At 43.9% G+C, this 22547-nt stretch overlaps 1 protein-coding gene across 2 annotated transcripts in view; it reads right to left on the bottom strand.

Annotated features, from left to right (window-relative positions):
- Positions 1-202: 202 nt before the first annotated feature.
- The window catches only part of LOC101068827 (rho GTPase-activating protein 6), a 58771-nt gene continuing 36426 nt past the window's right edge, over positions 203-22547 (bottom strand). For both annotated transcript variants that reach the window (XM_003966451.3, XM_011606126.2), the window contains exons 2-14: positions 14761-14920; positions 10810-10881; positions 8984-9132; positions 8763-8888; positions 8480-8675; positions 8318-8373; positions 6822-6972; positions 6317-6465; positions 4307-4486; positions 3176-3267; positions 2849-3099; positions 2690-2773; positions 203-2484 (exon numbers count right to left, since the gene is read on the bottom strand). In XM_003966451.3, coding sequence (XP_003966500.2) covers positions 1949-2484; positions 2690-2773; positions 2849-3099; positions 3176-3267; positions 4307-4486; positions 6317-6465; positions 6822-6972; positions 8318-8373; positions 8480-8675; positions 8763-8888; positions 8984-9132; positions 10810-10881; positions 14761-14920 — 2202 coding nt within the window. In that variant the 3' untranslated portion in view covers positions 203-1948. The remainder of the gene's footprint in view (positions 2485-2689; positions 2774-2848; positions 3100-3175; positions 3268-4306; positions 4487-6316; positions 6466-6821; positions 6973-8317; positions 8374-8479; positions 8676-8762; positions 8889-8983; positions 9133-10809; positions 10882-14760; positions 14921-22547) is intronic.

Genomic DNA, 22547 nt, shown 5'->3' with positions numbered 1-22547 from the left:
TGTAAAATCATAACGATGGTATATCCCTGTGAAAGAAAAAAAAGTGGTAATAATAGCAAAGGTATGGTTCTCTAACAAACCTAAAACCTATGATGTAGATTAATATTATAAAGAATGAAAGACCATCTGTCTTTATTTGATTTGGCTGCTGTCTCCCTGTCTCCTCACGCACATATTAAAAACACACTTCAATGCTCGCATGTAAATTTTATCACCTTTAATTCCATTATAGCATATTGATAATGACACATGGTACAAAAGCAATTACCAGATATTCCATTACAACTTGGACCCAATAAACCTCACGAAGCATAACGAGAAACACCATAAAACTAAGCTCTTCTAAGCCTCATGAAGTCGACAAGACAACCAGGAGTTGGGGAGACGAAGCTCGGGAACATTGGATTTTCTATGCCCACCAAATAATGTTGACATTGTATGTTTATATTTTACAACAATCAACAGATAACAGTAATACAGATTAATAGCAGGTGAGCTGGAGTGATGGGGTACCGCCGACATTTCATTTCAAACCGAGCCCATGTAATGCGGGTAGTCGGACGATAGATGGCGCCAAAACATTATCAACGACCGAGGTTCTTATATACGATGGGAGGAAAATATGGAAGACGCGTAATCTGGGTCGAGCGCAGAGAGCGTCTTCAGAAGGATCAAATACCACACCCATACTTTAGAAAACGTGAAATATTTGCCAGCAAATACCCACTTGAACAGAAATGTAGCTGAGAATTAAAAAGGGAGGAGAAACTACAACACAGGGCCAACTAAGAATTATCATCGCCTCACACACGGGCAAGGAGTTTGGACCCAGTCGTGATATTTAGTCAGGAAAAAGAGGTATTAGGATAAAAACCAGCCAGTCAGACAATCTCACGTGTAAAATGGTTCCTTTTCATACATTCTAATCAGGAGATGGAGCGCAAGCAAAACAAATAAGTTCATACTTTGTTTACAAAAATTTAAGAAGACACACTCCTGTGATTATTTTGACAATAATATCAACAACCTGTTAAATGAGTAAAATTACATTTCCAGATTATTTTCTATTCCAGAAGGAGGATCTAAAAATGAGCATTTTTTTCTATGTTTACCACATAAAAGTATTGCAGTAAAAATGCATTTCTGAGACCAACTTTTAGCAAATGTGGCCGTGACACTGAAATCCCGTTTCCACGCTGAAGTATGTTGGGTCAATTACAAAAACAAGACCACATGATAAATACTGAGTTAAAGTAGAAAAACGAAGCAACTTTGGCACTTCTTGCGGGTTGCAGATCATGAGCAGTGCAGGCAAAGTCACAGCAGAGTGCTTTATAGTTAGGGCGTCGCGTTTCTCTAGGTGTGATGTAGTTTACATTCAATATTGACAACACATCAGCACAAAACAGCATTTAGGGGCCAGTCAAAGGGTAATTTTAGAAAGTGAATTCCCCATCTTACATTACAATTCACATAAATGCTTATGTATGCTTGTATTATATATAGATATATACACAACCATACATGATTGGTTTCAGAAAGATGTGGCTGAGCTATGTTACCAGTACACACAGAAATTCGACATTTAGCAGCAATTATTTGTCCATAAGTCATAGTGTCTATGCAGGAACTTAAACTGTGACAATAAAAAAAAAATGTGGAAATCAAAAACATTCCTACAATTCTCCATTGAGATATGAAGACTGAGCTCGCTATGAACAGGAAACTAGTGCCGGGACATTCCTAAAGAGTTCGGAGGGCATTACGAGGTATTTTTTGTGGGCATAAAAAGCAACGTCTTAACATCCGTACTGAATGAGAATTAGTGGTTCTTGGACAAAAAGGTCTGCGAGAAGCAGCAGCTGCGCACGTAAACAACAACACCGCGTTGCTCGGATGCAGGAGAAGTGAGAGGACAAACGAAACGGATGGAGTCTTGGCTCCGGGGTCACACCAGAGTTTCGGGCAGCGCGTCGGCGTTTTCCGAGGACAACAGCTGCCAGATCTGCCACCGCTCCCTCTGCCAGTCCTGCCACTCCGGGCCGTGCGGCGCCATTTGGGCCTCTGTCGTCGAGGCGGAGTTATTCCTCCTCCCTTGCAGCAGAGGGGGCTGCTGAGCTGCCGCAGGGTGAGGGGAACTTTGTGTGGCAGCCAGCTGGTGGTGGGCATGGTAAGGGGGAGGGGAGTGGCTGTCACTGAGGGTAGCGGGGCTGCTGTCCCCCTGCTGGAGTCTGGAGTGCGGGCTGGGTCCGTTTCCGCTTGCCCTTGGCAAGGCTTTTATGTTGAGCTGGAGGCGCGGCTGTCCGATTGGCACGTGAGGGCTTGTGTACACCCTGGTCACTGGTGGGTGGGGTCGGCACTCGGAGGGGCCAGAAGCCGACTGCGTCCACTGGACCGTCGCCTGTGGCCTGCCATCACCGTGGAATCCGTCAAGGCCTTCCTGCGAGCTCCGTGAGCTTCCCTCCGACATGTTACCCTGGGAACCTGAACACCAAATAAATGACACATGTCACGGGACACTCGAGGCAGTAGGTTCCTGGTTTTCTTTTTGCTTATTAGTAAAAGCAGAACTCCAGGTTCCAATGAACTGCGACATTTTTGAGACTCGGGGGCTCTGGTCCTTGATTTGAAGTGCATCTTCAAGTATCTGTTCTTTCTGGATGAAACCTTCCAAACTAGTGTGTGTTACCTGTGAACTGCTGATCCTTGAGGATTGGTTTCAGCGTAGTGTGCCACGTCCCCCAGATGTTTGCGTGCTCCTCGGATATGGTGTCTAAAGAAAGCAAGGATTTGTCCTGTCATTTCAGAGCTCCGCCCTTGACTGTTAGCTTTTGACTGAAAAGTTCACCTTTGGACCCCCAGCTTTCAGCTCCAGACTCTCTGTTCCAGTTGGCCACCTGCCCCACCAGACCGTACTGTCCCGGGATGCGGAAAGTCTGCTCACCGTCCAGGCTGTCCGGTGCGGCTCGCCGCTCGCTCATCACCGGCGAGTTGTTGTCATAAGGGGACACCTCGCCACTGGACACCTTGTTGGAGTCGCTGGAGGAGCGGCGCTCGCTCAGGGTGTAGGGCTCCTCAGTCGGCAGCAGATCTGAGCTCCTGTGGTTCATCAGGAGGAAAAATGCCTTTATATGCTGTGGGGTTTTGGTTTTGTTTTTTTACGCGATCCACTCACTGTGATGCTTTTCTCCTGAGGAGGTAATCCACCACATCTGGATCGGTCTCCAACAAACTCATCAAAACCTCGTTCTGCAGGTCAGGAGGCACCTAAAAAATAATCAAGTAAAACTGTTACAAAGAGAAAATCAGATAACGTACTGATCAATACTGGAGAATTTATGAATTCTCTATTTTGACCCAAACATTGAACAAACACATGCAACATTAGAAATAACAGAGGAAAAAAGTAATGTTACGTTAAGTAACTCTGTTGTGTTAAGTAAATCTGTCATATTAAAGTGTGACATCCCTCTCGCATGTTGAACTGATCCTTTTGTGGGTTACTGCTTGTTTATATGACAGTGAGACAGTTGAATTCATATCTTCTTAGGCTTGTTGCCTTCATTTACTGTCTTCATCTGATTTTAAGGCAATCGTGTGGGTTGAATCCTCAGAGATGTGGATTACGGAGCTGCCTTGACTCTCACGTCACAACAAACGTCCCTGAAATGGTTCTCATGCTTTAAAATGAAAACAGATTGAGGTGTCGTTCCACAGGGTTTGATCCGCCTACAAACTTGATTCAATGAGCAAGTTGGACTGATTCAACACGTCCAATTAAACGGCCGACACCGGTGTACCGAGGGAACGTAATCCTCTGCAGAATGATGGTGGAAGATTACAAAATAGTACGCTTCCAGGTTTGGGTCCTGAGATGACCTGAGCTGTCCGGCTGCACTGTTTGAGAATCCGAGGAACAAAAAGGAACAAAGCAACTGATGAGACACTAATCCATATGAGCCCTTTCCTGACCCACTCTAAAGGATTACACGGTGGAATTTTCTCATTTTCTTTTGAAAAGAGACACTTTTTCAGTGAAAATGTCTGTGTTGGTGTCAACTAAATGGTGATGTGTGACTTTCTGGTTAGATCTGCTCCAAGAATTCCCTTCATGCACATCCATCTGTCATCTCCCACACTCTTTTTTTTACCAGGTTTGCCTTCTGTTTTCTTAAGCTAACACACATCCATTGTCTGCTAATCCCGGGGGGGATTGTCTTACTCAAAAGGCTGCGCAAGAATGTGAAAGCAAGAGTGTGTGTTTCGAAGAGGAGAAGAATGGATGCTGGAAATGCGCACAACTGACCGTGAAGAGGGTTTGGAAGCTGGCGATCATCCTCTGCAGCACGGCGATGACCGCCGTGCTCTCCTCGGCCCTGGCCGAGCTCTGCACGCTGAACTCCTTGTCCGAGCTCTTCTGCTTGTGGAGAAGGTTGGGGCCAAAAATCGTGGCCAGATTCAGGGACGTCATCTTATTTCCTGTGACCTGTTTTTGTGGAAAGATGCAGAAAGTGTAGTTTTGGTACTTGCGTATTCACAATACTTGACATAGGAAACAATTTTAGCTGTATGAACACTTTAATGTTGCTATTTTAACTCCTATATGCCTCCCATTCTCTAGCGTTCATAGTTGAGCGACTAATGCGGCTGAAAAAGATGCTGTGATGGCAAAAGTAGGGTGCAACTTTGCTCTGTGAAGATGGACTGAATGCAATGTTCTTGTCTTCCAGGCACAGTCTGTCCACATTCGCACCTGCAGAAGTGCACACTTGGAAGTCTGTCTTGCTTTCACTACGCCTCCCTGGCTGCGGAGGTTCAGTCGTCAAGATTACATCTCTGATCTCGACCGACATAATCTTTTCTTGAATAAAATGGCTTCCACAGCATGAGAATTTTATTTTCCCTGCTAAATAAAGAGTGACATCGGACAAGGCCAACTGTTTGTGTCCATCTCTGTGGAACGACGTGGCCTTCTCCTCTCCCCATCTTTCATCCCTGCTCTTTTGTGTATGTCTCCTCCCTCCCTTCAGCCTTCGCTCTCTCTCTCCCCAACCGCCACCGCGCTGTCACATGAGGTTTGTTAACGGTCAAACTGTAACAGCTGCAGCAATGAGTCTATTTCCCCCTGTGACAAGAGGAATACGAAAGAGCAGGCCAGAAGCATTGATATGTTGCACCTGCTCTGACTTCCTGTCTCACTCTGGAGCCACAAAGTCTTTGACAAAGTCAGTCAGAGGAAACCACAATAGAGCGAGCACACACAATAAAACGCACTTTCTTCCGTGTATACATAGCTCACCCTTCACTATCACACACACATACACAATTGCTTCAGACTTTAAGACACTTTCAGTCAGACTTTCAGGCTGATTTGAGTCAAAATTGAGTGCTGGCTGGAAAAGAGTTGATTATCCTTACAAATTCGCAAATGCTATATTATGACTCTTTCAGCATTTGTTAGCATTATATAGGTTTGGGGCCCACGTGTGTGTAGATGTATCTGAAGTTGCTATGCTAGTAGGGTGCAGCAAATACTGAAAAATACATTTTATAGGATCTAGGCACATCTTTCAGTAGCACGATTATTGTAGCACAGACTGCCGCTGGGAGGCATTTTAACTGTGCATTGGCCAATTAAAGACTATCCAAACTTTGTGAAACAAGGTTTCTAGAACTCTGGTACAAATCTTTCATTCCAAAGACTAGCAGAAAGACATAAATTCATCTGAAAAATGATGTTAAACTCTATTTAAAGTGCACAATATGTTTCGCAGCAGTGCTGACACACCTGCTGACGCACATGCTACAGCATCGGGACCGCCGTAAGAATGACACACTGCTATATATCTAGCAAAGCAGGGTGATAAAGTTGCTTTTGTTTATCTTCAACTTTTTTTCCTTCTCTTTCTCGTACTGTACTTCTAAAATGTGTAGTCTTTATCCCCGCCTGTTCTTTCTCAACACACTTGTGGTAAATCATCAGATTTCACACAACTCCCTGGAGCCATTTTGCTCAGACTCCCCCACAGCAACACACACCACTCACGCTGTTTCAGGCCTGACAGGAATGTGGACACATACCAGCCACACAAACTGATTCCTATCACTGCTTTGGCTTTATCCTCCCAATGATGCAGAAACGAGGCAAAATGCAGTCTGTAAACTGTTGATGCACGCGTGACTTATATCAAAGCCTTTCAGCATCAAAAGTATATGAAATGCATCCCAACTCTTTAATACCTCCCATTACACACTGCACATTTATTTGGAGCTGGTGAATGACTTTAAGTTCCCTCGGATATAATAGGAGGCCCACCTCCTGTCCGTCTTTGTCCAGCTTGTCATGGGCGTGGTCAGTCACGGTAGACAGGAACTCCAGGAGGCGGTGGAGAGTGTCACTGTTGCATGCTGGGAGCAGGTAGATCAGTAGCTGTGTGACATGCTGCTGCTCGTCTGCATCCAACACTGTCAGAGGATGAGGAAAACAGAAGAAAAGGTACATGAGAGTGAGGGTTAAAAGGATAGCAAGACCTACTCACTGTGCCCACGCAAAGGTGATTTCATAAAACCACTTTTAAACACTAGTGCAACCATATTTAACACAAATGAAGCTAATGGTGGCCACTTCTCTACAGCACTTACATGTATTTATACAATCGTAAGTCAGCTAGCTGAGCTCACATTAAGGCTGAAACCATGCTGTAAATTACTAAAGTTCAGAATGATTTACTGGTTCAGTTCCTCTCCATCAACACAGTGATGAGTAGATAGGCAGTGATCTGAAAGGAAATATGAGTTAAATAAAGAAAAACACAGCTTACATGTCGTGTTGATGAAGGCTGTGTAGAGCTCCTTGGTCAGAAGAGGGTCAGGCATATCCCTGAGGAACTCCTTCAGCAGCGCCGCCACATCATGGACACTGTGCTCCTCATCCAGCTGCACGTCGATACCGCGGTCAAACTCCTCACGTAGCTGCAGAAAGAAATGGAAGGAAGAGAGGGACTCAGAAACATCCTTGCCACCTAACAATGGGCATTATACACGCACTCACCCACTTCCTGATGTTACCCTCAAAATGATTCAAACTAATTCTGCCCGTACGTTAATCTTTAGAATCTGACCCGTGAATGACTCTCTATTGAAGTCTATTGTTGGTGGTGATGAAGGATATGGACTGAGCATCCATTTCTAGAGTGGAGTTGAACGGAGCAGAATATGGAAATAATCAAGAAGTGCTGCCTCAAATTAGGCTCACAAAAAGAACAAGAAAAGCTGTATTTTATTACATTTGGTTCATCAGAGTTTCCTTCTCGGCATGACTTCCACATAAGGACGAGTCTGACTCACGTCAACAAAAATTGAATTGAAATAAGTGCTTGTAAGCGCTGTTTAAGGGCTTAAGTAAAGCCCAGAAGAATAAGAGAGAACAGAAGTTTGTCTGAAAGCAGACTCTTTGCGGCAGGCTGCCTAAACTGTATTGTAGTTGCTAAGCCAAACACTTCTGAACCACCACACCATCTGTGGAGACAGAAACTGTATATATATAAAAAAGAGTGGCATGTGGCTTTCTGTAGCGGATTCGTGAAATGTGCCATCTGTTTGAAATTCATGCAAGTTAGAAAAATCAGATCATGACAGTTCAAGCTGACAAAAACCAAAGTTTGGCATCTCTTTATTGAGTTCTAAAACTAGTCCCAAGGTGAAACTCAGGAGGATGGGAACACGCAAGAGAAAAGATTTAAAAACAGACTCCGCCTATGCTGCTTGTTTACTGGCATTAAATCAAAGATTAATAAAAGGTAGGTGTGGGTTGAATAAATGACTGAATGGACATTGTGTACTACTGAGGACGTAGCCTGATCCTAATATCGTTGAGAGTCTCTGAGCCATCACTGTGATGAGGATGGGCTTTGCGCAAAAAACCTCGCTGGGGTAAGTTTGGCACCAACGATGGTGTTATGTTTGTGCACCATCACGTTTTTTGTTTTTTTTCGCACAATCTTTTCTTGGAAATAAAGGTTTTGTTTATTGCTGTTGACATTTGCCGAAAGGTGTTAACAGTGATTTGCTGAAATTGGGTTGAGAGAAAATCGGAAGGTTTTTCTTTTTTTCTATCGCTAGAAAACAAAGGACCCTTTATATTTCCTGGATGTTGTTCTGGATGTGTGAAGACATGGGAGATCTAGGATTTCTGCTCAGAGCCATGGCAACCATATGTGCAATCCAGCTCAACTGAGGAATACAAGTTAGTGTTTTAGCTCATTTGAGGGAAAAAATTGGGGGTTGAACATATCAAATGAGTGGACAGAGAGCTCACCTGTCTGACCCTCTTTTTTGAGCTTCCCACTCGAAAGATTCCCACAGTTTGCAAACCTGCACAGCAACAAAAACACACCATTGCATTAATAATTAAACTGGTTCCTTAAAAGTGCAGATAAGGGATAAACACTGGGTTGAGGTGTTGAAACAGCAAGATCACCATTTTTTTCAATGTGCTGACAGCAGCTGTCGACCACCCGGGGCACCTGACGGTAGATGGGATTGAGGCTCAGCCTTTTGTCCCGGTGCTTCTCTTTTTTACTCGGCGTTTCGGCCGGCAGGGAGAGCTGCAGCGCCTCCAGCAGGCGGGACTGGTTGTCATCCAGGTCTGTGATGGAGTCCACTGACATGCCGCCCTGCATTTGATCAGAATTCTCAGTAAGTCTCATTCAAGTACAGCTACTCTACAATTTGTATCCCACACAGAATTCCGTGTTTCTCACCCTCCTGCGTGCCCGGGGTGCAGCCTCGGGCGTGTTGGGGGATGACTCGTTGGCAGTCTCTGATGTAGAACTCAAAGAGGAGTTACTGCTGGATAGCTCCTTGTTGGACGGCCGCTTTGTGGCAAACTACAGAAGAGATGGAGGCTTAGTTTAGGTCGCATAAGTGCTGCAGCTTGACTTAAAGGAACCACGATGTAAGAGGGGGCATAAATGTGACAAACCTGTAAAATAGATGAGACCAGGTCAGAGGAGTCCTTTTGCTCCTCCCGATGTGGATGGTCCTGCCGATAGCTATCCTGACGCTGCCTGTGTGTCCTGTCATTAGCAATAACCTGGGAGAGTGGTATGCTGAAGGCCTGGGGAATGAATTCTGGGAAAACATGCAAAGCGAACGGTGAGAAATGGAGAACTAGAAGAGAAAGAAGAAAAGCTGAAAAAAAGAGTGGATGGTCAAGAATAATTTCCTATGGCTCTGAACTTTGCAGAGCAAACAAGTCTGAAATAAAATAATGCCATCAGAGGCTGCATTTAACATATGATTAAAGCCCCAAAACACATTTACTGCTCAATTAAAAAGTCTTATGTGCACTTTTAAAGTAAGACAGCTGTTTTCCAGAATAAAACTTTACAGAAATCGCAAAATAAGCCCACATGCGGGAAAGTGCATGCTCATAACATCCTAGCTAGTATGTAGATTCCTTGATTCCATGGTCTTGATGCTAAAGGCTGTTTGGAGTTTTGGGCTTCTGCAGGGCCTTTCCAAATACAGTAAAAGCTTAAAATGTGGTGAGGCAAACCAAAAATATTGCTTGATGGGTTTGCTGAAGATGCACAGGGCACACTTCAGAGGAAAATGATGTCAGAGGAAAATGATGAGCCCACAAGTGTCAGTGTGTGTGTGTGTGTGTGTGTGTGTGTTTGTGTGTGTGTGTGTGTGTGGGGGGGGGGGGGGGGGGGGGGTCCAGATGTTTAACTTGATGAAAGGCAAAGTAAAAAAAAACATGTACAAAAGAGCAAAATGTATTCCACAACCATAAGTGAAGGGCTGTGGTTCACGGGAAACATGACTGTGACACAATCAATTTGTGCTGCGGCCTCATAGCCTTACGTAACACACATGCGCACAAACATGCACAATCTGGTTCGCATATTGTTACAGTAATGCGCAGCACTTCGCAGCGCGGCCCCGACCGGCCCACATTTATCAACTGACATCAGGTTTTCATAAATCTACATTTTCCAGACCTTTGAAGCACATTCAGCCTCCGGTTTTTACTCCCTATAATTTCTTATTCATCCCTCTGCAGGGTGTTTGTATAAAGTGCAGGTCTTCAGGGAGTCCATGCTGAAGTTGAGGAAAGTTAAAAATAGCCTTTGGCTTTTGTTTGAATGTACATGAAGCGTGACATGGTCGGCGTTTACCACACACAAGAGCTTTGATGGAGAACGAGCTTGATGTTATCCGAGGTAAAACACTTCCTCAAGTTCAACTACAATAGTTGTAAAAAGCGCTACTGAGCGCTATTTACAACTCAACGGATAAGTGACAAGTATTATCCTAAAAATCACCACTGTGCAAAGAAAATGCATCTGTTTTATGTGTGTTTTAAAACAAAGCTTGAGCGCCACAGTGCTGCACCAAAGCACCATTTGCTCTCTCAGTGTCTGTGTGAAAGAGAGGCTGACAATGGGAGAGCCCCAAGAGAAATTTAAAGCTGAAATCCATCATCTGAACCTTTAGCGTTAGCTGGTCACGGTTAACAAGGGTACAGCTGCTAAACCCCCATAAACCCAGATTATCATATTAATGCTAATAACAGCTGCTTATTTGTGCATATTATTCACCGGCAACTGGGGAGCAGTGGGTCCTGTTGCTGCCATTCCTCAGTGCATGTGTTGTAAATGAGATGCAGGATTAAACTCGACACTCTTTTCGTGTGCATCACACATTTCAGTCAGCCACCGCAAAGTAATCTTAAAACGGTTTAAGAAACCGTTTGATGGTGAGATGACAACTGAACTTCAGTGCTGAGAGAAGTCAGCGTACCTTTGTCTTTACTCTTCTCTTTTGCCAGAGAGTCCAGCTTCCTTCGTAGGGACTTTTTCCTCTTCTGTCCATCTGGGGAGTGGCGAAAAGGAAAATAAAGTCATAAACACAAACGCTTTCTGTTTTTCACTTATTACATCTAATAAGCTCATAACAGGAATGCAGACATAAATTGCCCTCGGCCTGTGACCTTAAATCCCTTTAATTGGAACATAAGAGGGGCATTTGTCACAAAAAAACAATACATGAAATATGTCAAATCACTCGTATTATTTATCCACGCTCAGCAGATTTGGAAATATTCTACTGCATTCCTCAATCAGTGAAATATACACAGGTAATTTAAGACTATTGTTAAGGTTTGGGTTTTAACAGGACCCGTAAGCAGGCAAGAAAGCATTGATAAAAAGTCCAAAAAAAGGGTTTTATTTAACCAACAAGAAAACGGCAGTCCTCCTGGACTGCAGGGAAGATCTAGTTCAAACTTCCGGGGCGCACAGAGAGCTCCAGCGCGGAGCCAACACAGAGTCGGGTTCTGCACGTTTCACAAGTCCAGCCGGACAGCATGAAGACCTCAAACAGGCAGGGGAACGCACCATAGACAAGACACAAAAATACTCCAAAAATACTCCAACACTGGGAGGCAGGCGCACCCTCCCCAAATAGGTGGCCTGATGGAAATTGCCGACAGGTGCACCTGCCTGCAGCCTGGACCCAAACAACTATGACAGGAATAATTAGTGGAAGGTAACATTATTTGCTGTTGACATGATAGATAACTCTTAATCTGTGAATGGATGGAGGTTATAAAATGGAAAACGTGGCATTTTACAGGTCATTCATTTACTCTAGTCTGTTGCACATCTGGACTAAAAGCAGCATAAACTACCAAAAAACCAAAAGAAAAAAAAACTCTGGTCAGATTATTTACAACATTATTTATTAACACTTGTTCTGGAATTCTAGTTTAGCATAAGTGTAGACATAGCCCATGGTTGATGTTTGGGGATGCAGCAGGGAAATGCTCATGAACCACAGCAGTAGAAGTGTTCCGTTTCAGCCCTTTCTTGAGGTCAACGTATCTAAAAGTACTTGTGCAAGATATGCATGGTTCCTCTTGCTGCATCATGCAAACCCTGCATGTCCACAGTGGCTACAAAGCACAATATAAAAACTGGCCGTTTACTCACAACCACATAAACATGTGGGAGGAGACAAAGTGGTATTGGGCTCTTTTTCTGATGGTGATATTTCTATACAAATATGCTCTCTCAAATTTTGTGACTATGTCATCGCTGAATCGGTTCTGCAGTTTTGACATTAGGCCCCAGACTGTTTCAAATCTGGATTCCAGTATTCTTCTTGATCTCCAGCTTTAGCAAACTCAGTTTGAACCCTGCAGATGTTCCCTTCTGAATGAGTCACTCTCGGGTATATTATCTACCTCACTGCATTAGCTTGTTATGTTAGTGAGCTTGTTCAGCCCCCCTCCCACCCCCAAGTTCCCAGTAGTCTGAAACATCTGAACAAGTTGCTGCCGTTGTTGTATTTGGAATATTATTAACATGGTAGAGGTGAACGAGGCACAAAAGTGTGCTTTAGGACTGGGCCGGAGTCAGGAGGATAAAGGTGGGAGACTGTGAGAGGAGGTCGTGAAAAGGGAGAGAGAAAGCAGATGTGATGAGGAGTGAGGCCAGGAGAGAAAGGGAGAAGCAGAAATAGGAAATAGTTTGGATTTTTTGACAGATGGTCCCAAAAGCTGTATGGAAAGCCCCCAAACCTTCCCCGTTTTACTCTGCGAAAGTGTCCGATGAGCTTTTCTGTCCCATCACACCCTTGTCCAAGCTCTTGGTTTTCCCAAAGAAAAACTGGAAAAATAACCCCGGCTCTGGATAAATTTGAGAATCACCAGGTCTTTGTACCCTACATTCGAAAATTGGAATAACTCCCACAACCTCTTACACACAGGTCGAGATATTTCTGTTGAAAGCCCATTACAGCTGTTACCTTGGCAGATATACCTCTCTTCATCAGTCAGAAGAAAGAGTTTGGCTGGATGACGACATTGGCCACTGGGTTGGTATGGTATGAATTGATGTGGCTAATTGGCAGCCTGCTTCAATCAGAGTTTTATTTGAATGGGAATGTAAAAAGGAAAGACTCCTCAGATCAAGAAGCTCAATTCCAGGTTTATGGTGTGTAAGGTGGTGACCAGATTTAAGTTTGGTCTAAAAGAGGACCCTTCAGCGGGGGAAGGGGGGCAGGCGCGAGGTCTTTGTGAACGACACAGAGAAATGCAGTGCGATGTAAACATGGGAGCGGCTCGAGAAATCCTGCATGAGTCTGCTGGGACACATTTTGGCAAATGAGGACGTCTGGTCCCCGTAGTGTTGTGGCCTGTTTTCCTCCCAGGCCTTTGTGGGTTTCCACTGGGCTCTCAGTCTAAAAGCATGCACATGAGACTAGAGATTGTAAAGGTGTGAGTGAATGTGTATGTCGCGATCATCCCATCCATTGTGTAGTATTGTCTACTGTCCTAATCAAGATTGTCTGTAGTTGCTATACATTATCCCAGAGCCTGACACCGATTTGATAATGTACAAGTCCAAATCGGCAGAAGGGGAAGTTCAATAAATCGGAGGATCCCACTAGCAACTCTTCCATAGACTGGATTTTATACCCCAGCTTCAACAGGTTGCAAACTCCACTTCTTTTTTTAATGTGACTCAGACTTCTTGGTAGGCTTGAGGGCACTTGTAACTATATTTCGGTGGTTGAATTAATATTTTGGGGGTCTTTAAATTGCATTGGCTCCTGTGTGACACAGACATTAACCAGAGATGCAGATTGTTTCCAAAGTGTACTTTCTATTTAGGATTCAAGGAGAAGGACGTGATTAAACGTCAGCCAGATAGGGTGCTGCAAATAACGTTAACGCTGAGCTTTACTACTGGATCCTTCTGGCCACATTTATTCATCTTTGAAGAGACCATGTGCAGTACTACCTTGTGATGTGATACCATCATCTGTTATTAATGCATCTGTTCAACTGAGGAATGCTACAAACCTGATTTCATCCATTCCAACCCTTTTCTTTTGTTGCTGCTATCTCAGCTGGTTTCGAACACATTGTTGGGGATACATTAACAACTTCAGCTAGCTGAGATGTTGACAAACCAGAACCATTTGAAAACCCTCTTCGCCTGATCTATTGGGACCATCGTCACACAGACTGTTGTGGGATCTGACATTACCCAGAAGGTTCTACCTGTAAAAATATGCTGGGTTTAACAGGTGTGCGGCGACCGCATGCTGCCGGTTCAGATTCAGTGTGGTTGCAGGCCCACTTTTACATTACCGGTACATTTGATCTTTATGGCAAATTGGCCAAGTGGGGCACAAATGCCATTTTGTGTTCCTCTCTATTTATAGTTCAGAAGTTTCAAAACATTTACATTAAAACAGGGAACTGAACTTCAACCTTTTTTGATAGCAACAGTGAGTGTCCCCTGACATGACTTAAACTGAAAGAAAATTACATGTAATAATGAGGCCATATCAAATCAAACAGGAAGCACCCGATTCCAAATTGAACTATGGTCTATATCCAAGTTCATGTGTTGTCAAACTTTTCCAAACAGAGGCCATGCGTGACTTGTGTCTAATACGCTCAAAGGCTGAGAGGAGGATGTGGTCGGGGGCTTGAGTGTTTTCGCTTTACTTTATGGGACACTTGAAAGTAGCTGCATGAAGCAGCGAACCTGACTCAGATCACCAAATGAGCATCATTTGCCACAGTTCCGGAGGCAGTCACAGATGTGTTTTTCCACTCTTAGAAGTCAAATAAATGTCACGGTCTCACGGCTGCAGCAGTAAATCCCACCCGACCGACAGACATAAAACTTGTGTAATGGCGTTAAACTCTGCATTACAGCACACGTGTTCACTCACCTTTTGGCATGGTTATCTGGCATCCCAGGTCATAGTCCTGGTGTAAACGGGTGAAGGCCACTTCCTGCAGCCGGGCCCTCTCCAGCTCTGACAGACTCTGGATGTCAACAGGTGCCAGACGGACGCTCCTTCCCGACAGGCTGTTCCAGGTAAAATCACCCTGATTAAAGTTAACAGTAGCAGTAGAGAACCATCAGTGCACTGATCAAATTGGAATGAAGCCTCTGTGGTTAACAGATATTAACTGTAAAAAAAATACTGAATAGCAACGTTAGCACACTGTTGCTATTAACAAGTATATTCCCTCAGAAATGATGTTTATCAAATGACAGCTGCATTCACACCTTTTTATGCACAAAAATAACAGTAGAAAACATTTAAAAAGTTGAATTATGTGTAATTTACACATTAGAGCCCACAAAATGATACAAGGTGCTCTAATTAATTAACTTGAGTGCGTCCAGATTTAATTGGAGTACCTCTTTTAGGTTCAAACTCTTTATTTGGATTCTGTTTTACTTTCACAGAAGTAAACTGATGAAAAAGCTGAGATATTAGCTAACTAAGAATGAAAACTGCAGATTGTCTCCTTTACAGAGAGATACTGTGGCGTGTGGAAGAAGGGGGCAGGAAATAGACCCTCGCTGATGGATTTGCAATATGTTCACTGTAGACACAAGCTAACAATGAGGAAAGGGAGAGCAGGGGATGGTTAATGCAGGTAGACAGAGAAGGCGGTGTTCATTTTTCAGCTGCAGACAGGTCAGTGCTGCAGCCTCGCCGCTGAGATGGTGAAATTGAATTTGAGCAAAGCGTAATGAACTGCCCAAAACCCCGGCTTTGATGAACATCTGAGTCACTCGAAACCCTTGGCCACGCATTCCTCTGCGGAGAGGAGAGGTCAGGAAGAGGGAGCGGCTAAGGAAGAATAGACATTGCCGCAATTTATCTAATGCCTTATCCAGACAGACAGCTTACAAGCGTTCTCTAATGTGTCTGTGTTTACTTGCTCTTGATTTTACCTGATAAACGCTAAGAGCAAATCTTTTTTATATTGCGGTTGTGTCAGAAGTTGTCATGACTCGGCCTCCATCGCCAGTATTTTTTGGAATCCTTTATCCTGCTCACTTGTTATCGCACCCCACTTAGTGCAGTGAAGCAGCAGAAGCATCCTTCAGCCATGGAAGCCAAACAACATGCGGACAACCTGAAGAGCCACCATACCTACTATACCAACCCAGTGGCCTAAACTTTAATTTGTGGTTGAAGAAGCCCTTTCTGCCCCACTAACTCCACCTAACGTGCAGCTGGAGGGTCCACGAGGGTCCACGCACTGCTACGAAAAGGCAAACATTTGGACACAGGAGGCCCTTCCCGCATTGTGCCCAACAGGGATTCTGAAGGAGATGGATGAGCCCCGCTTCTCAAGTGTCAAGCTAAGAATCTTGTGGAATGCTGAAAGGAGAAGCAATTGGGGAAAAAAACTCCCAGTATTACTGACTGAATCTGGAAACAATGAGCTGAAAGCCCATCATAATCCACATGGATGTGCATTCCAATGCACAAACAGATAACCTAATGCCAATAAGCCTGCTAAAACCTTTGACAAGAATAGATTCATCAGTTGTCAGCAAATTACCGTTAAAATAGTCTAAAATAGGTCGATGAAGTGCCAGATCTCTGGGTAAAATATTCGTCAAACTAATCTTTAAAACTCCCACGACAGCTTTCCTACAGAGCACTAGAAACAAACTAAAGACATAACCCCAGTGTCCTCAAGAAAAACAAAAAAAGAGACCGTCTTTTTCACATGGACAAAAGGTTCAAACTTCAAACACATGGAACATTTAGGACTCCAACTTTAAATAAACCTGTTACGCACCAGGAAATCACTTAATGGAGGAAAGCAAAATAAAAGAACACTGCTTCGTGATTTACTTTAGCTGTCAAGCCTTTCAAGCTTTAAACAGACAGCCTTGCTAGACACTCAGGCACAGACGCAAATGTGTGTAAGAGTTCAGGATTAACTCGTCCCTCTTTCTTCCCATATAGATTCCAGTTTTGTCCACTTGTCCCTTTAGACTTCAAGTGATAAAATCATTCGCCAAATTTACTCTACTAATAATGACATTCAGCTACAACTACTAAATGCTCATTTTTATGCGCATGTATTCATAGAGATAATGGGCAACAGACAATGCTGCAATTTAGCCCATTAAAGTTAATGAGATCACAAAAAATACACAAATCTCACCACACAAATATCAACATATGTTGGAGAATGGAAAATAATTCCTTTGGACTATTCAAGCAGAACAGCGGATTTTAGTTTATTTTGGGGAGGCGGACGCTTGGTGAGGTGTAACGCTGCCATTGTGGTCTGGATGAGACAAACTGCCAGGCAGCTGCGAATCACCGTCCTTTACCTCCAAATGTTTGTCTCCAAAATAAAAGTGGTTGCTAAGTTTTACCAACGCCACCATCATTCATTCATTTTCTGTTTATGAGAGGTATTTGACCTTTCATCAAGCATAATAGACAGTGTGGGTCTAGGGGAGCGTATCAGCCAAAAAATGCATTTACAGTTTTACTGTCATCCTATATCGACAGTTTCTGACCTCCTCTCATACATATACGGTTCAATAAAGGGATGCGTCAATTATTTTTCCAGCTGAATGCAGACAAGACATGTTTGGCCCTGGAAATGAAAGATCAAAGATCAGCGCTCACCTTGTTAAAGGTTTTCTGTCCAGAGACAAAACAGAGAAAACTTGCTCATGCACTCATTTTCATTAACTAGTTAATTAATTAGCTAACATTAGGAAAATGGACCATGTCACACCTGTCCAGTGGCTTCATGTGAGTCAAAGGATATATTTCCAAACCTAACTTTTGGTCTACAAAGCTCTGAATGGTTCAAACTATATCCTGCTTTTGTTCGCAAGATATGATGCCCCTCAGGCCAGCAGGGATGAGTTTGTTGGGTGTTTCCAAAATCAGAAGCAGTGAAGCACACCGCGCTGTAGCAGAACATCATGACAGTTCCAACAATTTCCTCTTGAAATATATAAACTTTCAAGACAGTTTGCCTCATCTTCTGTTCCGTCTTTTAGCATCCTGGCTCTCATAATCTTCAGAGTGAAAAGTTGTGCTGCACAGGATTTAAAGTAAAGTAAATGATGCCAGAAGGCACTTTGCATCATGAGGGTTTACAAGTTCCTCCAAAAATTCATAAATTGTCTCTTAACGGACGCTGGGTCCACAGGGGGCACTGGACCTTGTCCCATCGATAACAGCCTCTGGTGCATGTTGCACAAATGAAAAGTACATACAAATGATTGTTTTTTTCATTTAAAAGTTAAAATTCTGACACATATCAATGTGATTTGTTGTTGTGGTGAAAACTGTTGCTTGGTAACGTTTAATGCTTTGCTTGCAGAAGTGGAGCCAAGTACCGGTAGCTTGATGACTAACGCTATTTCCCTATACAGCATGTGGTTGCTGCTCTATTTCTGACAGATATATATATAGTTATTGAATACACCTCTAGGTGCTACTTGGACGCATCATCAGTGATGAACCCGAGGTCATAGGGTGTTTCAGGTCTTTGATCATCAAACACCCTCGCTCGGGCGACCCAGCCGGGGGTGATCAGCTCCCGACTTGCGTCCAAGTGGCTCACTACTCCACGGATCCCCCCTCCGGATCCATAGCCATTTTGAGGCTTTCTCCGAAGCTTCTATGATGGTTTTGATGGCTCTTCTTCAGAGCTGGCCTTTTACTCCAAGGAGTTTTAGGGTGCGGGGTAGTGATTGGCCAGCAAAACCCCAACACCCCACCTCGACTGGTTCGCAGCGGGCTTTCCAGCCTTTGTTCTGGCACTCAATTAGGAGATTGGCATATTTGGCCCTCTTGCGCTCGTTGGCCTCCTCCAATCTGTCTTTCCAGGGGACAGTAAGCTCAACCAGAACCACTTGCTTAGTTGACTCTGATGTTAGCACCATATCTGGGCGGAGTGAAGTGGTCGAGATGTGCTCTGGGAACTTGAGCTGTCTTCCCAGGTTGACTTGCAGTTTCCAGTCCCGTGCCATGGTGAGAAGCCCCCCAAAGGAACTTGGTTGTTGTGCCTTCTCCCCAGCTCTGACGGAGGTGATGGACTGCTTGGGAGTGTTCTGGTACTTGCAGTTGTTGATTGCTGCACTGACTGTGTCTGCCAGAGTCCTAAGCAGCTGATCATGACGCCAGCGATACCGTCCGTCCCCTGAGGCTTCCGCAACTGAGGATGTGTTCAAGGGTGGCTCTCTTTTTGCACAGCTGGCATGTCGCAGTGGCTGCTAAGCTCCAGTGCTGCAGATTGGTTGGTCTTGGGAGAACGTCGTATACTGACTGGATGAGGAACTTGATGTGCTGGGGTTCGAGTCTCTAGAGCTCTGGCCAGGTGAGTTTTCGCTGTTCGGCGTGCTCCTACCTTGCCTTGTTGGTACATAGTCACCATCTTGACCCTCCGATCTTCCTCCACCTCTGCTCTGATCTCATCCTGAACCATACTATATATAGACACATAAATATATGCCAGTTTCCACGGCAGAGCATACTCATAGAATCAACTGGAGAGATAAAGAGAGATAAAGACATTCATGTGGCCACACATCTGGAATATTTTGGGGAATGTAATCGATTTTATATCAACTAACTGATAACACCTTCACAGACCCACGGGCAAAAAAGCTCTGTCCTGAAGTGTGAACAAGCCAGATTACTTTTTGACAGCACCACAGACGCACATAAAAAAGAAATAACACCACGCTATACCTGCCATGCTTATTATTTCATATTTAGAGGACTGCACGGCTATCATTGACCACAACTACTATAAATGAGTGCATATTCCACTCTTCACTCCAGCAATTTCCACAGATAAATGCAGCCTTTAAAGCTCATAATAATAAACATTTCACAACAATCTCCACAGTAAAGGCAGATAGAGTCTGACAGTATTTCGACATCTGCGTTAGCAGCTCCTGAATAATAAACCCGACAATGACGTTGGTGACCAGAGGTGAATAAAATGACATGGAACTCTGTGCACATTTGCAGCCTGCGTTCCAGACACACCTCTTTTCTTTTCATGTAAACTTTACAAGGTCACATTCTTTACTTAAACTCAAGCAGACATCTTAATAAATCAATGGTTTAAGTGTGTTTTCTCTATGGCGCCGTTTCCAATAAATCAGCAGGTTAAGATGGTTGAAGTAAGCACAGCCATAAATGCAGGTAAGCCACATGCATAATAGAGAGAGCACAGGTATCACTTTATGTGTCATTCCGGGGCAGCACTTCCCTCTGCTCTGTGTTACATACTTCCAAATTGATGGGGGGAGGGGGGAAATGAAAAAACCAAACACCACATTCTGTGTGAACCAGAATCATCCATCATGGGTTTCAGGTTTGATTGCCTGGGATTTCCACTGATATTTTTTTGTGTATGAGTAAATGTTGTGTTCCTCCCCGGTGGCTGCTGGGATGGGACGGAAGCACTGCAATAACTTAGCAGCCAGCAGCAGTTCTCAGAAAATGGATGCATGATTTAGAGTGAAATGCATGAAATAATCACACAAGATATAAAACATATTCAGAAATCCTTGACTGGGGGAATTCCATGAAACTGTAGCAGAATGTGGACAGCAGAACTACAAATAGCAAAAGTAGATTAAAGCATAAAAACTGATTCTTTAACAAGTCTCGTTCCCAGAGCATCAAATACCGCAACGCTGGCAAAGCTCTCAGCATCTCGCCCAGGCACAGAAGGTTTTATTTAGGGCTGCAAAGTATTTTCAACATATGTGCATCTTTCCAAGGCAACTGGAACCGTTGCGGAGGCTGGAGCAACTCAAAAGGGAGCCTGACCGTTTTCTCAACAGGTTGCTAAACGTTGTACCTGCACCTAACCACTCGGGGTATGTTGGCAAAGTGTGACATGTTGCACGTAGTTGCTAAAATGTGCCCAAGTGTCTTTAAATAAGACGGCACGTGGCAAGTAAAACCCACAAGACACTCTGAGAGGGTAACAAGTTGCTACTCCTGCAAAAGTCCTTCCCTGTCCTTTGTGTTGCAGCTGGAATGAGCAGATCTACCGTACCACAACGCTGCTCCAGAGGAATGTCCAAGTACGTTTCAGCACTTCTTCACCACCCCCTCCCCTGTCTTTTGCATGTTGGCTCAGTTCACGCATGTAATAGATTGCTCTCGCTAACCCGAAACCTCCACAAGACTCACATCTGCTGGTAATTACTGACCACCCTTGATTGTCGGCCAGCGCTGCCGGGGTGTGTATGTCTGCGATTGCACATGTGTAGAGTATGTCATTCGGCTTCTTCCACCTGTTTCTGGTCGTCCCTGATGCTGCCCAAAGGGGAAAATAACAAGTAAATTATGGATGCCTGTTGTCCACACGTGTTACATAACCCGATGGAGACTTTATTCGCCAGCTTATCAGCAGTTGTAAAATGTGAGGTAATGAAGTTCCAGCATAGGGGGGGTGTGAGGAAAAAAGATTACGAGAGGTGCTACTATTGAAACCGCACCCATTGTAACGGCAAATAACTGTTTCTTAGAGTTTATTATTACACAAGATTAAATTGAGAAATGCTTAACTAAAGGATGGACATTAGATGTTGTGGTGTAGAGGACTAACTTATTAAACAACTTAACTCATAAAACACACTTCCATAAAACCTGTAGAGGCAGATTAAATGAGATGCAATATATTATTTCTATTAGTTTTGGCACATCATTAAGCCAAGTGAACAGCTCTGACAGGCATTGTCACTGAATAAACTGAACAGCTTTATTTGTATTTCCTCCCTCCAGACAGGCTACCAATATTTGCTGGTGAATTAGCATGTAAAATTAGCACACAGGTCCCGTCTGCCTTTGTATTTAATGAGGCCTTTCTGGCTTGGTCACAAGAATGAGCAACTTTGAGTGCAGGCTCCAAATATTACCCCAAATCATTGGCAGGCACATCTAAAACCCTGGGAGCACTTCAGGCAAATGAAAGACAAATTAAAATGAGGGGCCTGCAGCAATAATGAGGCCCCACCTTGAAGATTTAAGGAGCTTGCATAAGGCTTACATAACTCACAAGGGCAAAGAAAATCAGGTACCAACACCATGTCGGATTTTTGACAAAGAAGCTATGCTAATCTATGCTGTGCATTTGTGGGGGTGGGTGTGTCTGTGTGGTGAATGGTAAATTTATGTTAGAAACACTGCGCTGACATTAATGCACACTGGCACTAAATATATTGACTTTATGTGCGTCAAGTAAAAAACAATGGCTGTGTAAATTCTGAGTAAATTCTTCTCTACTCTCTGAGTCCAGCTGAGCCAATGAAGCTGGTTAATCATTACAAGCCTAACATGCATTGGTGGCTGCCTACTACGCAGTTCTGGAGATAGAGTGTGTGTATGTCTGCTTTGGTTGGTGTGGATGGTGGTTGTGGTTTTGTGGGTGGGGTAGTTTAGTACAATATGGAAAAAATTGATTGCTCTATTTAAACCAAAAGTACCTCATTGTTGCCTGACAGTAGCAGCACAGTCTTAGATGATCTGCAGTCTGTGTGTGTGTGTGGGGGGGGGTATAAACATCAGATTAAGGTCACAACGCAGCAGTAGCCCCACCACTGCCAGACAGTAAAGCAGAAGATGGTTGCTTTTGGGCTCCAGGGGTGAACTCGATTTTTGGTCAACAGACTTCTAACTCACCCAACAAGATGGAGGGATTA

This window comes from Takifugu rubripes, chromosome 8, assembly GCF_901000725.2.
Source record: "Takifugu rubripes chromosome 8, fTakRub1.2, whole genome shotgun sequence".
NCBI lineage: Eukaryota > Metazoa > Chordata > Actinopteri > Tetraodontiformes > Tetraodontidae > Takifugu > Takifugu rubripes.
Note: the sequence above shows the minus strand (reverse complement) of the source record. Positions and strands in the feature narration are given on the sequence as shown.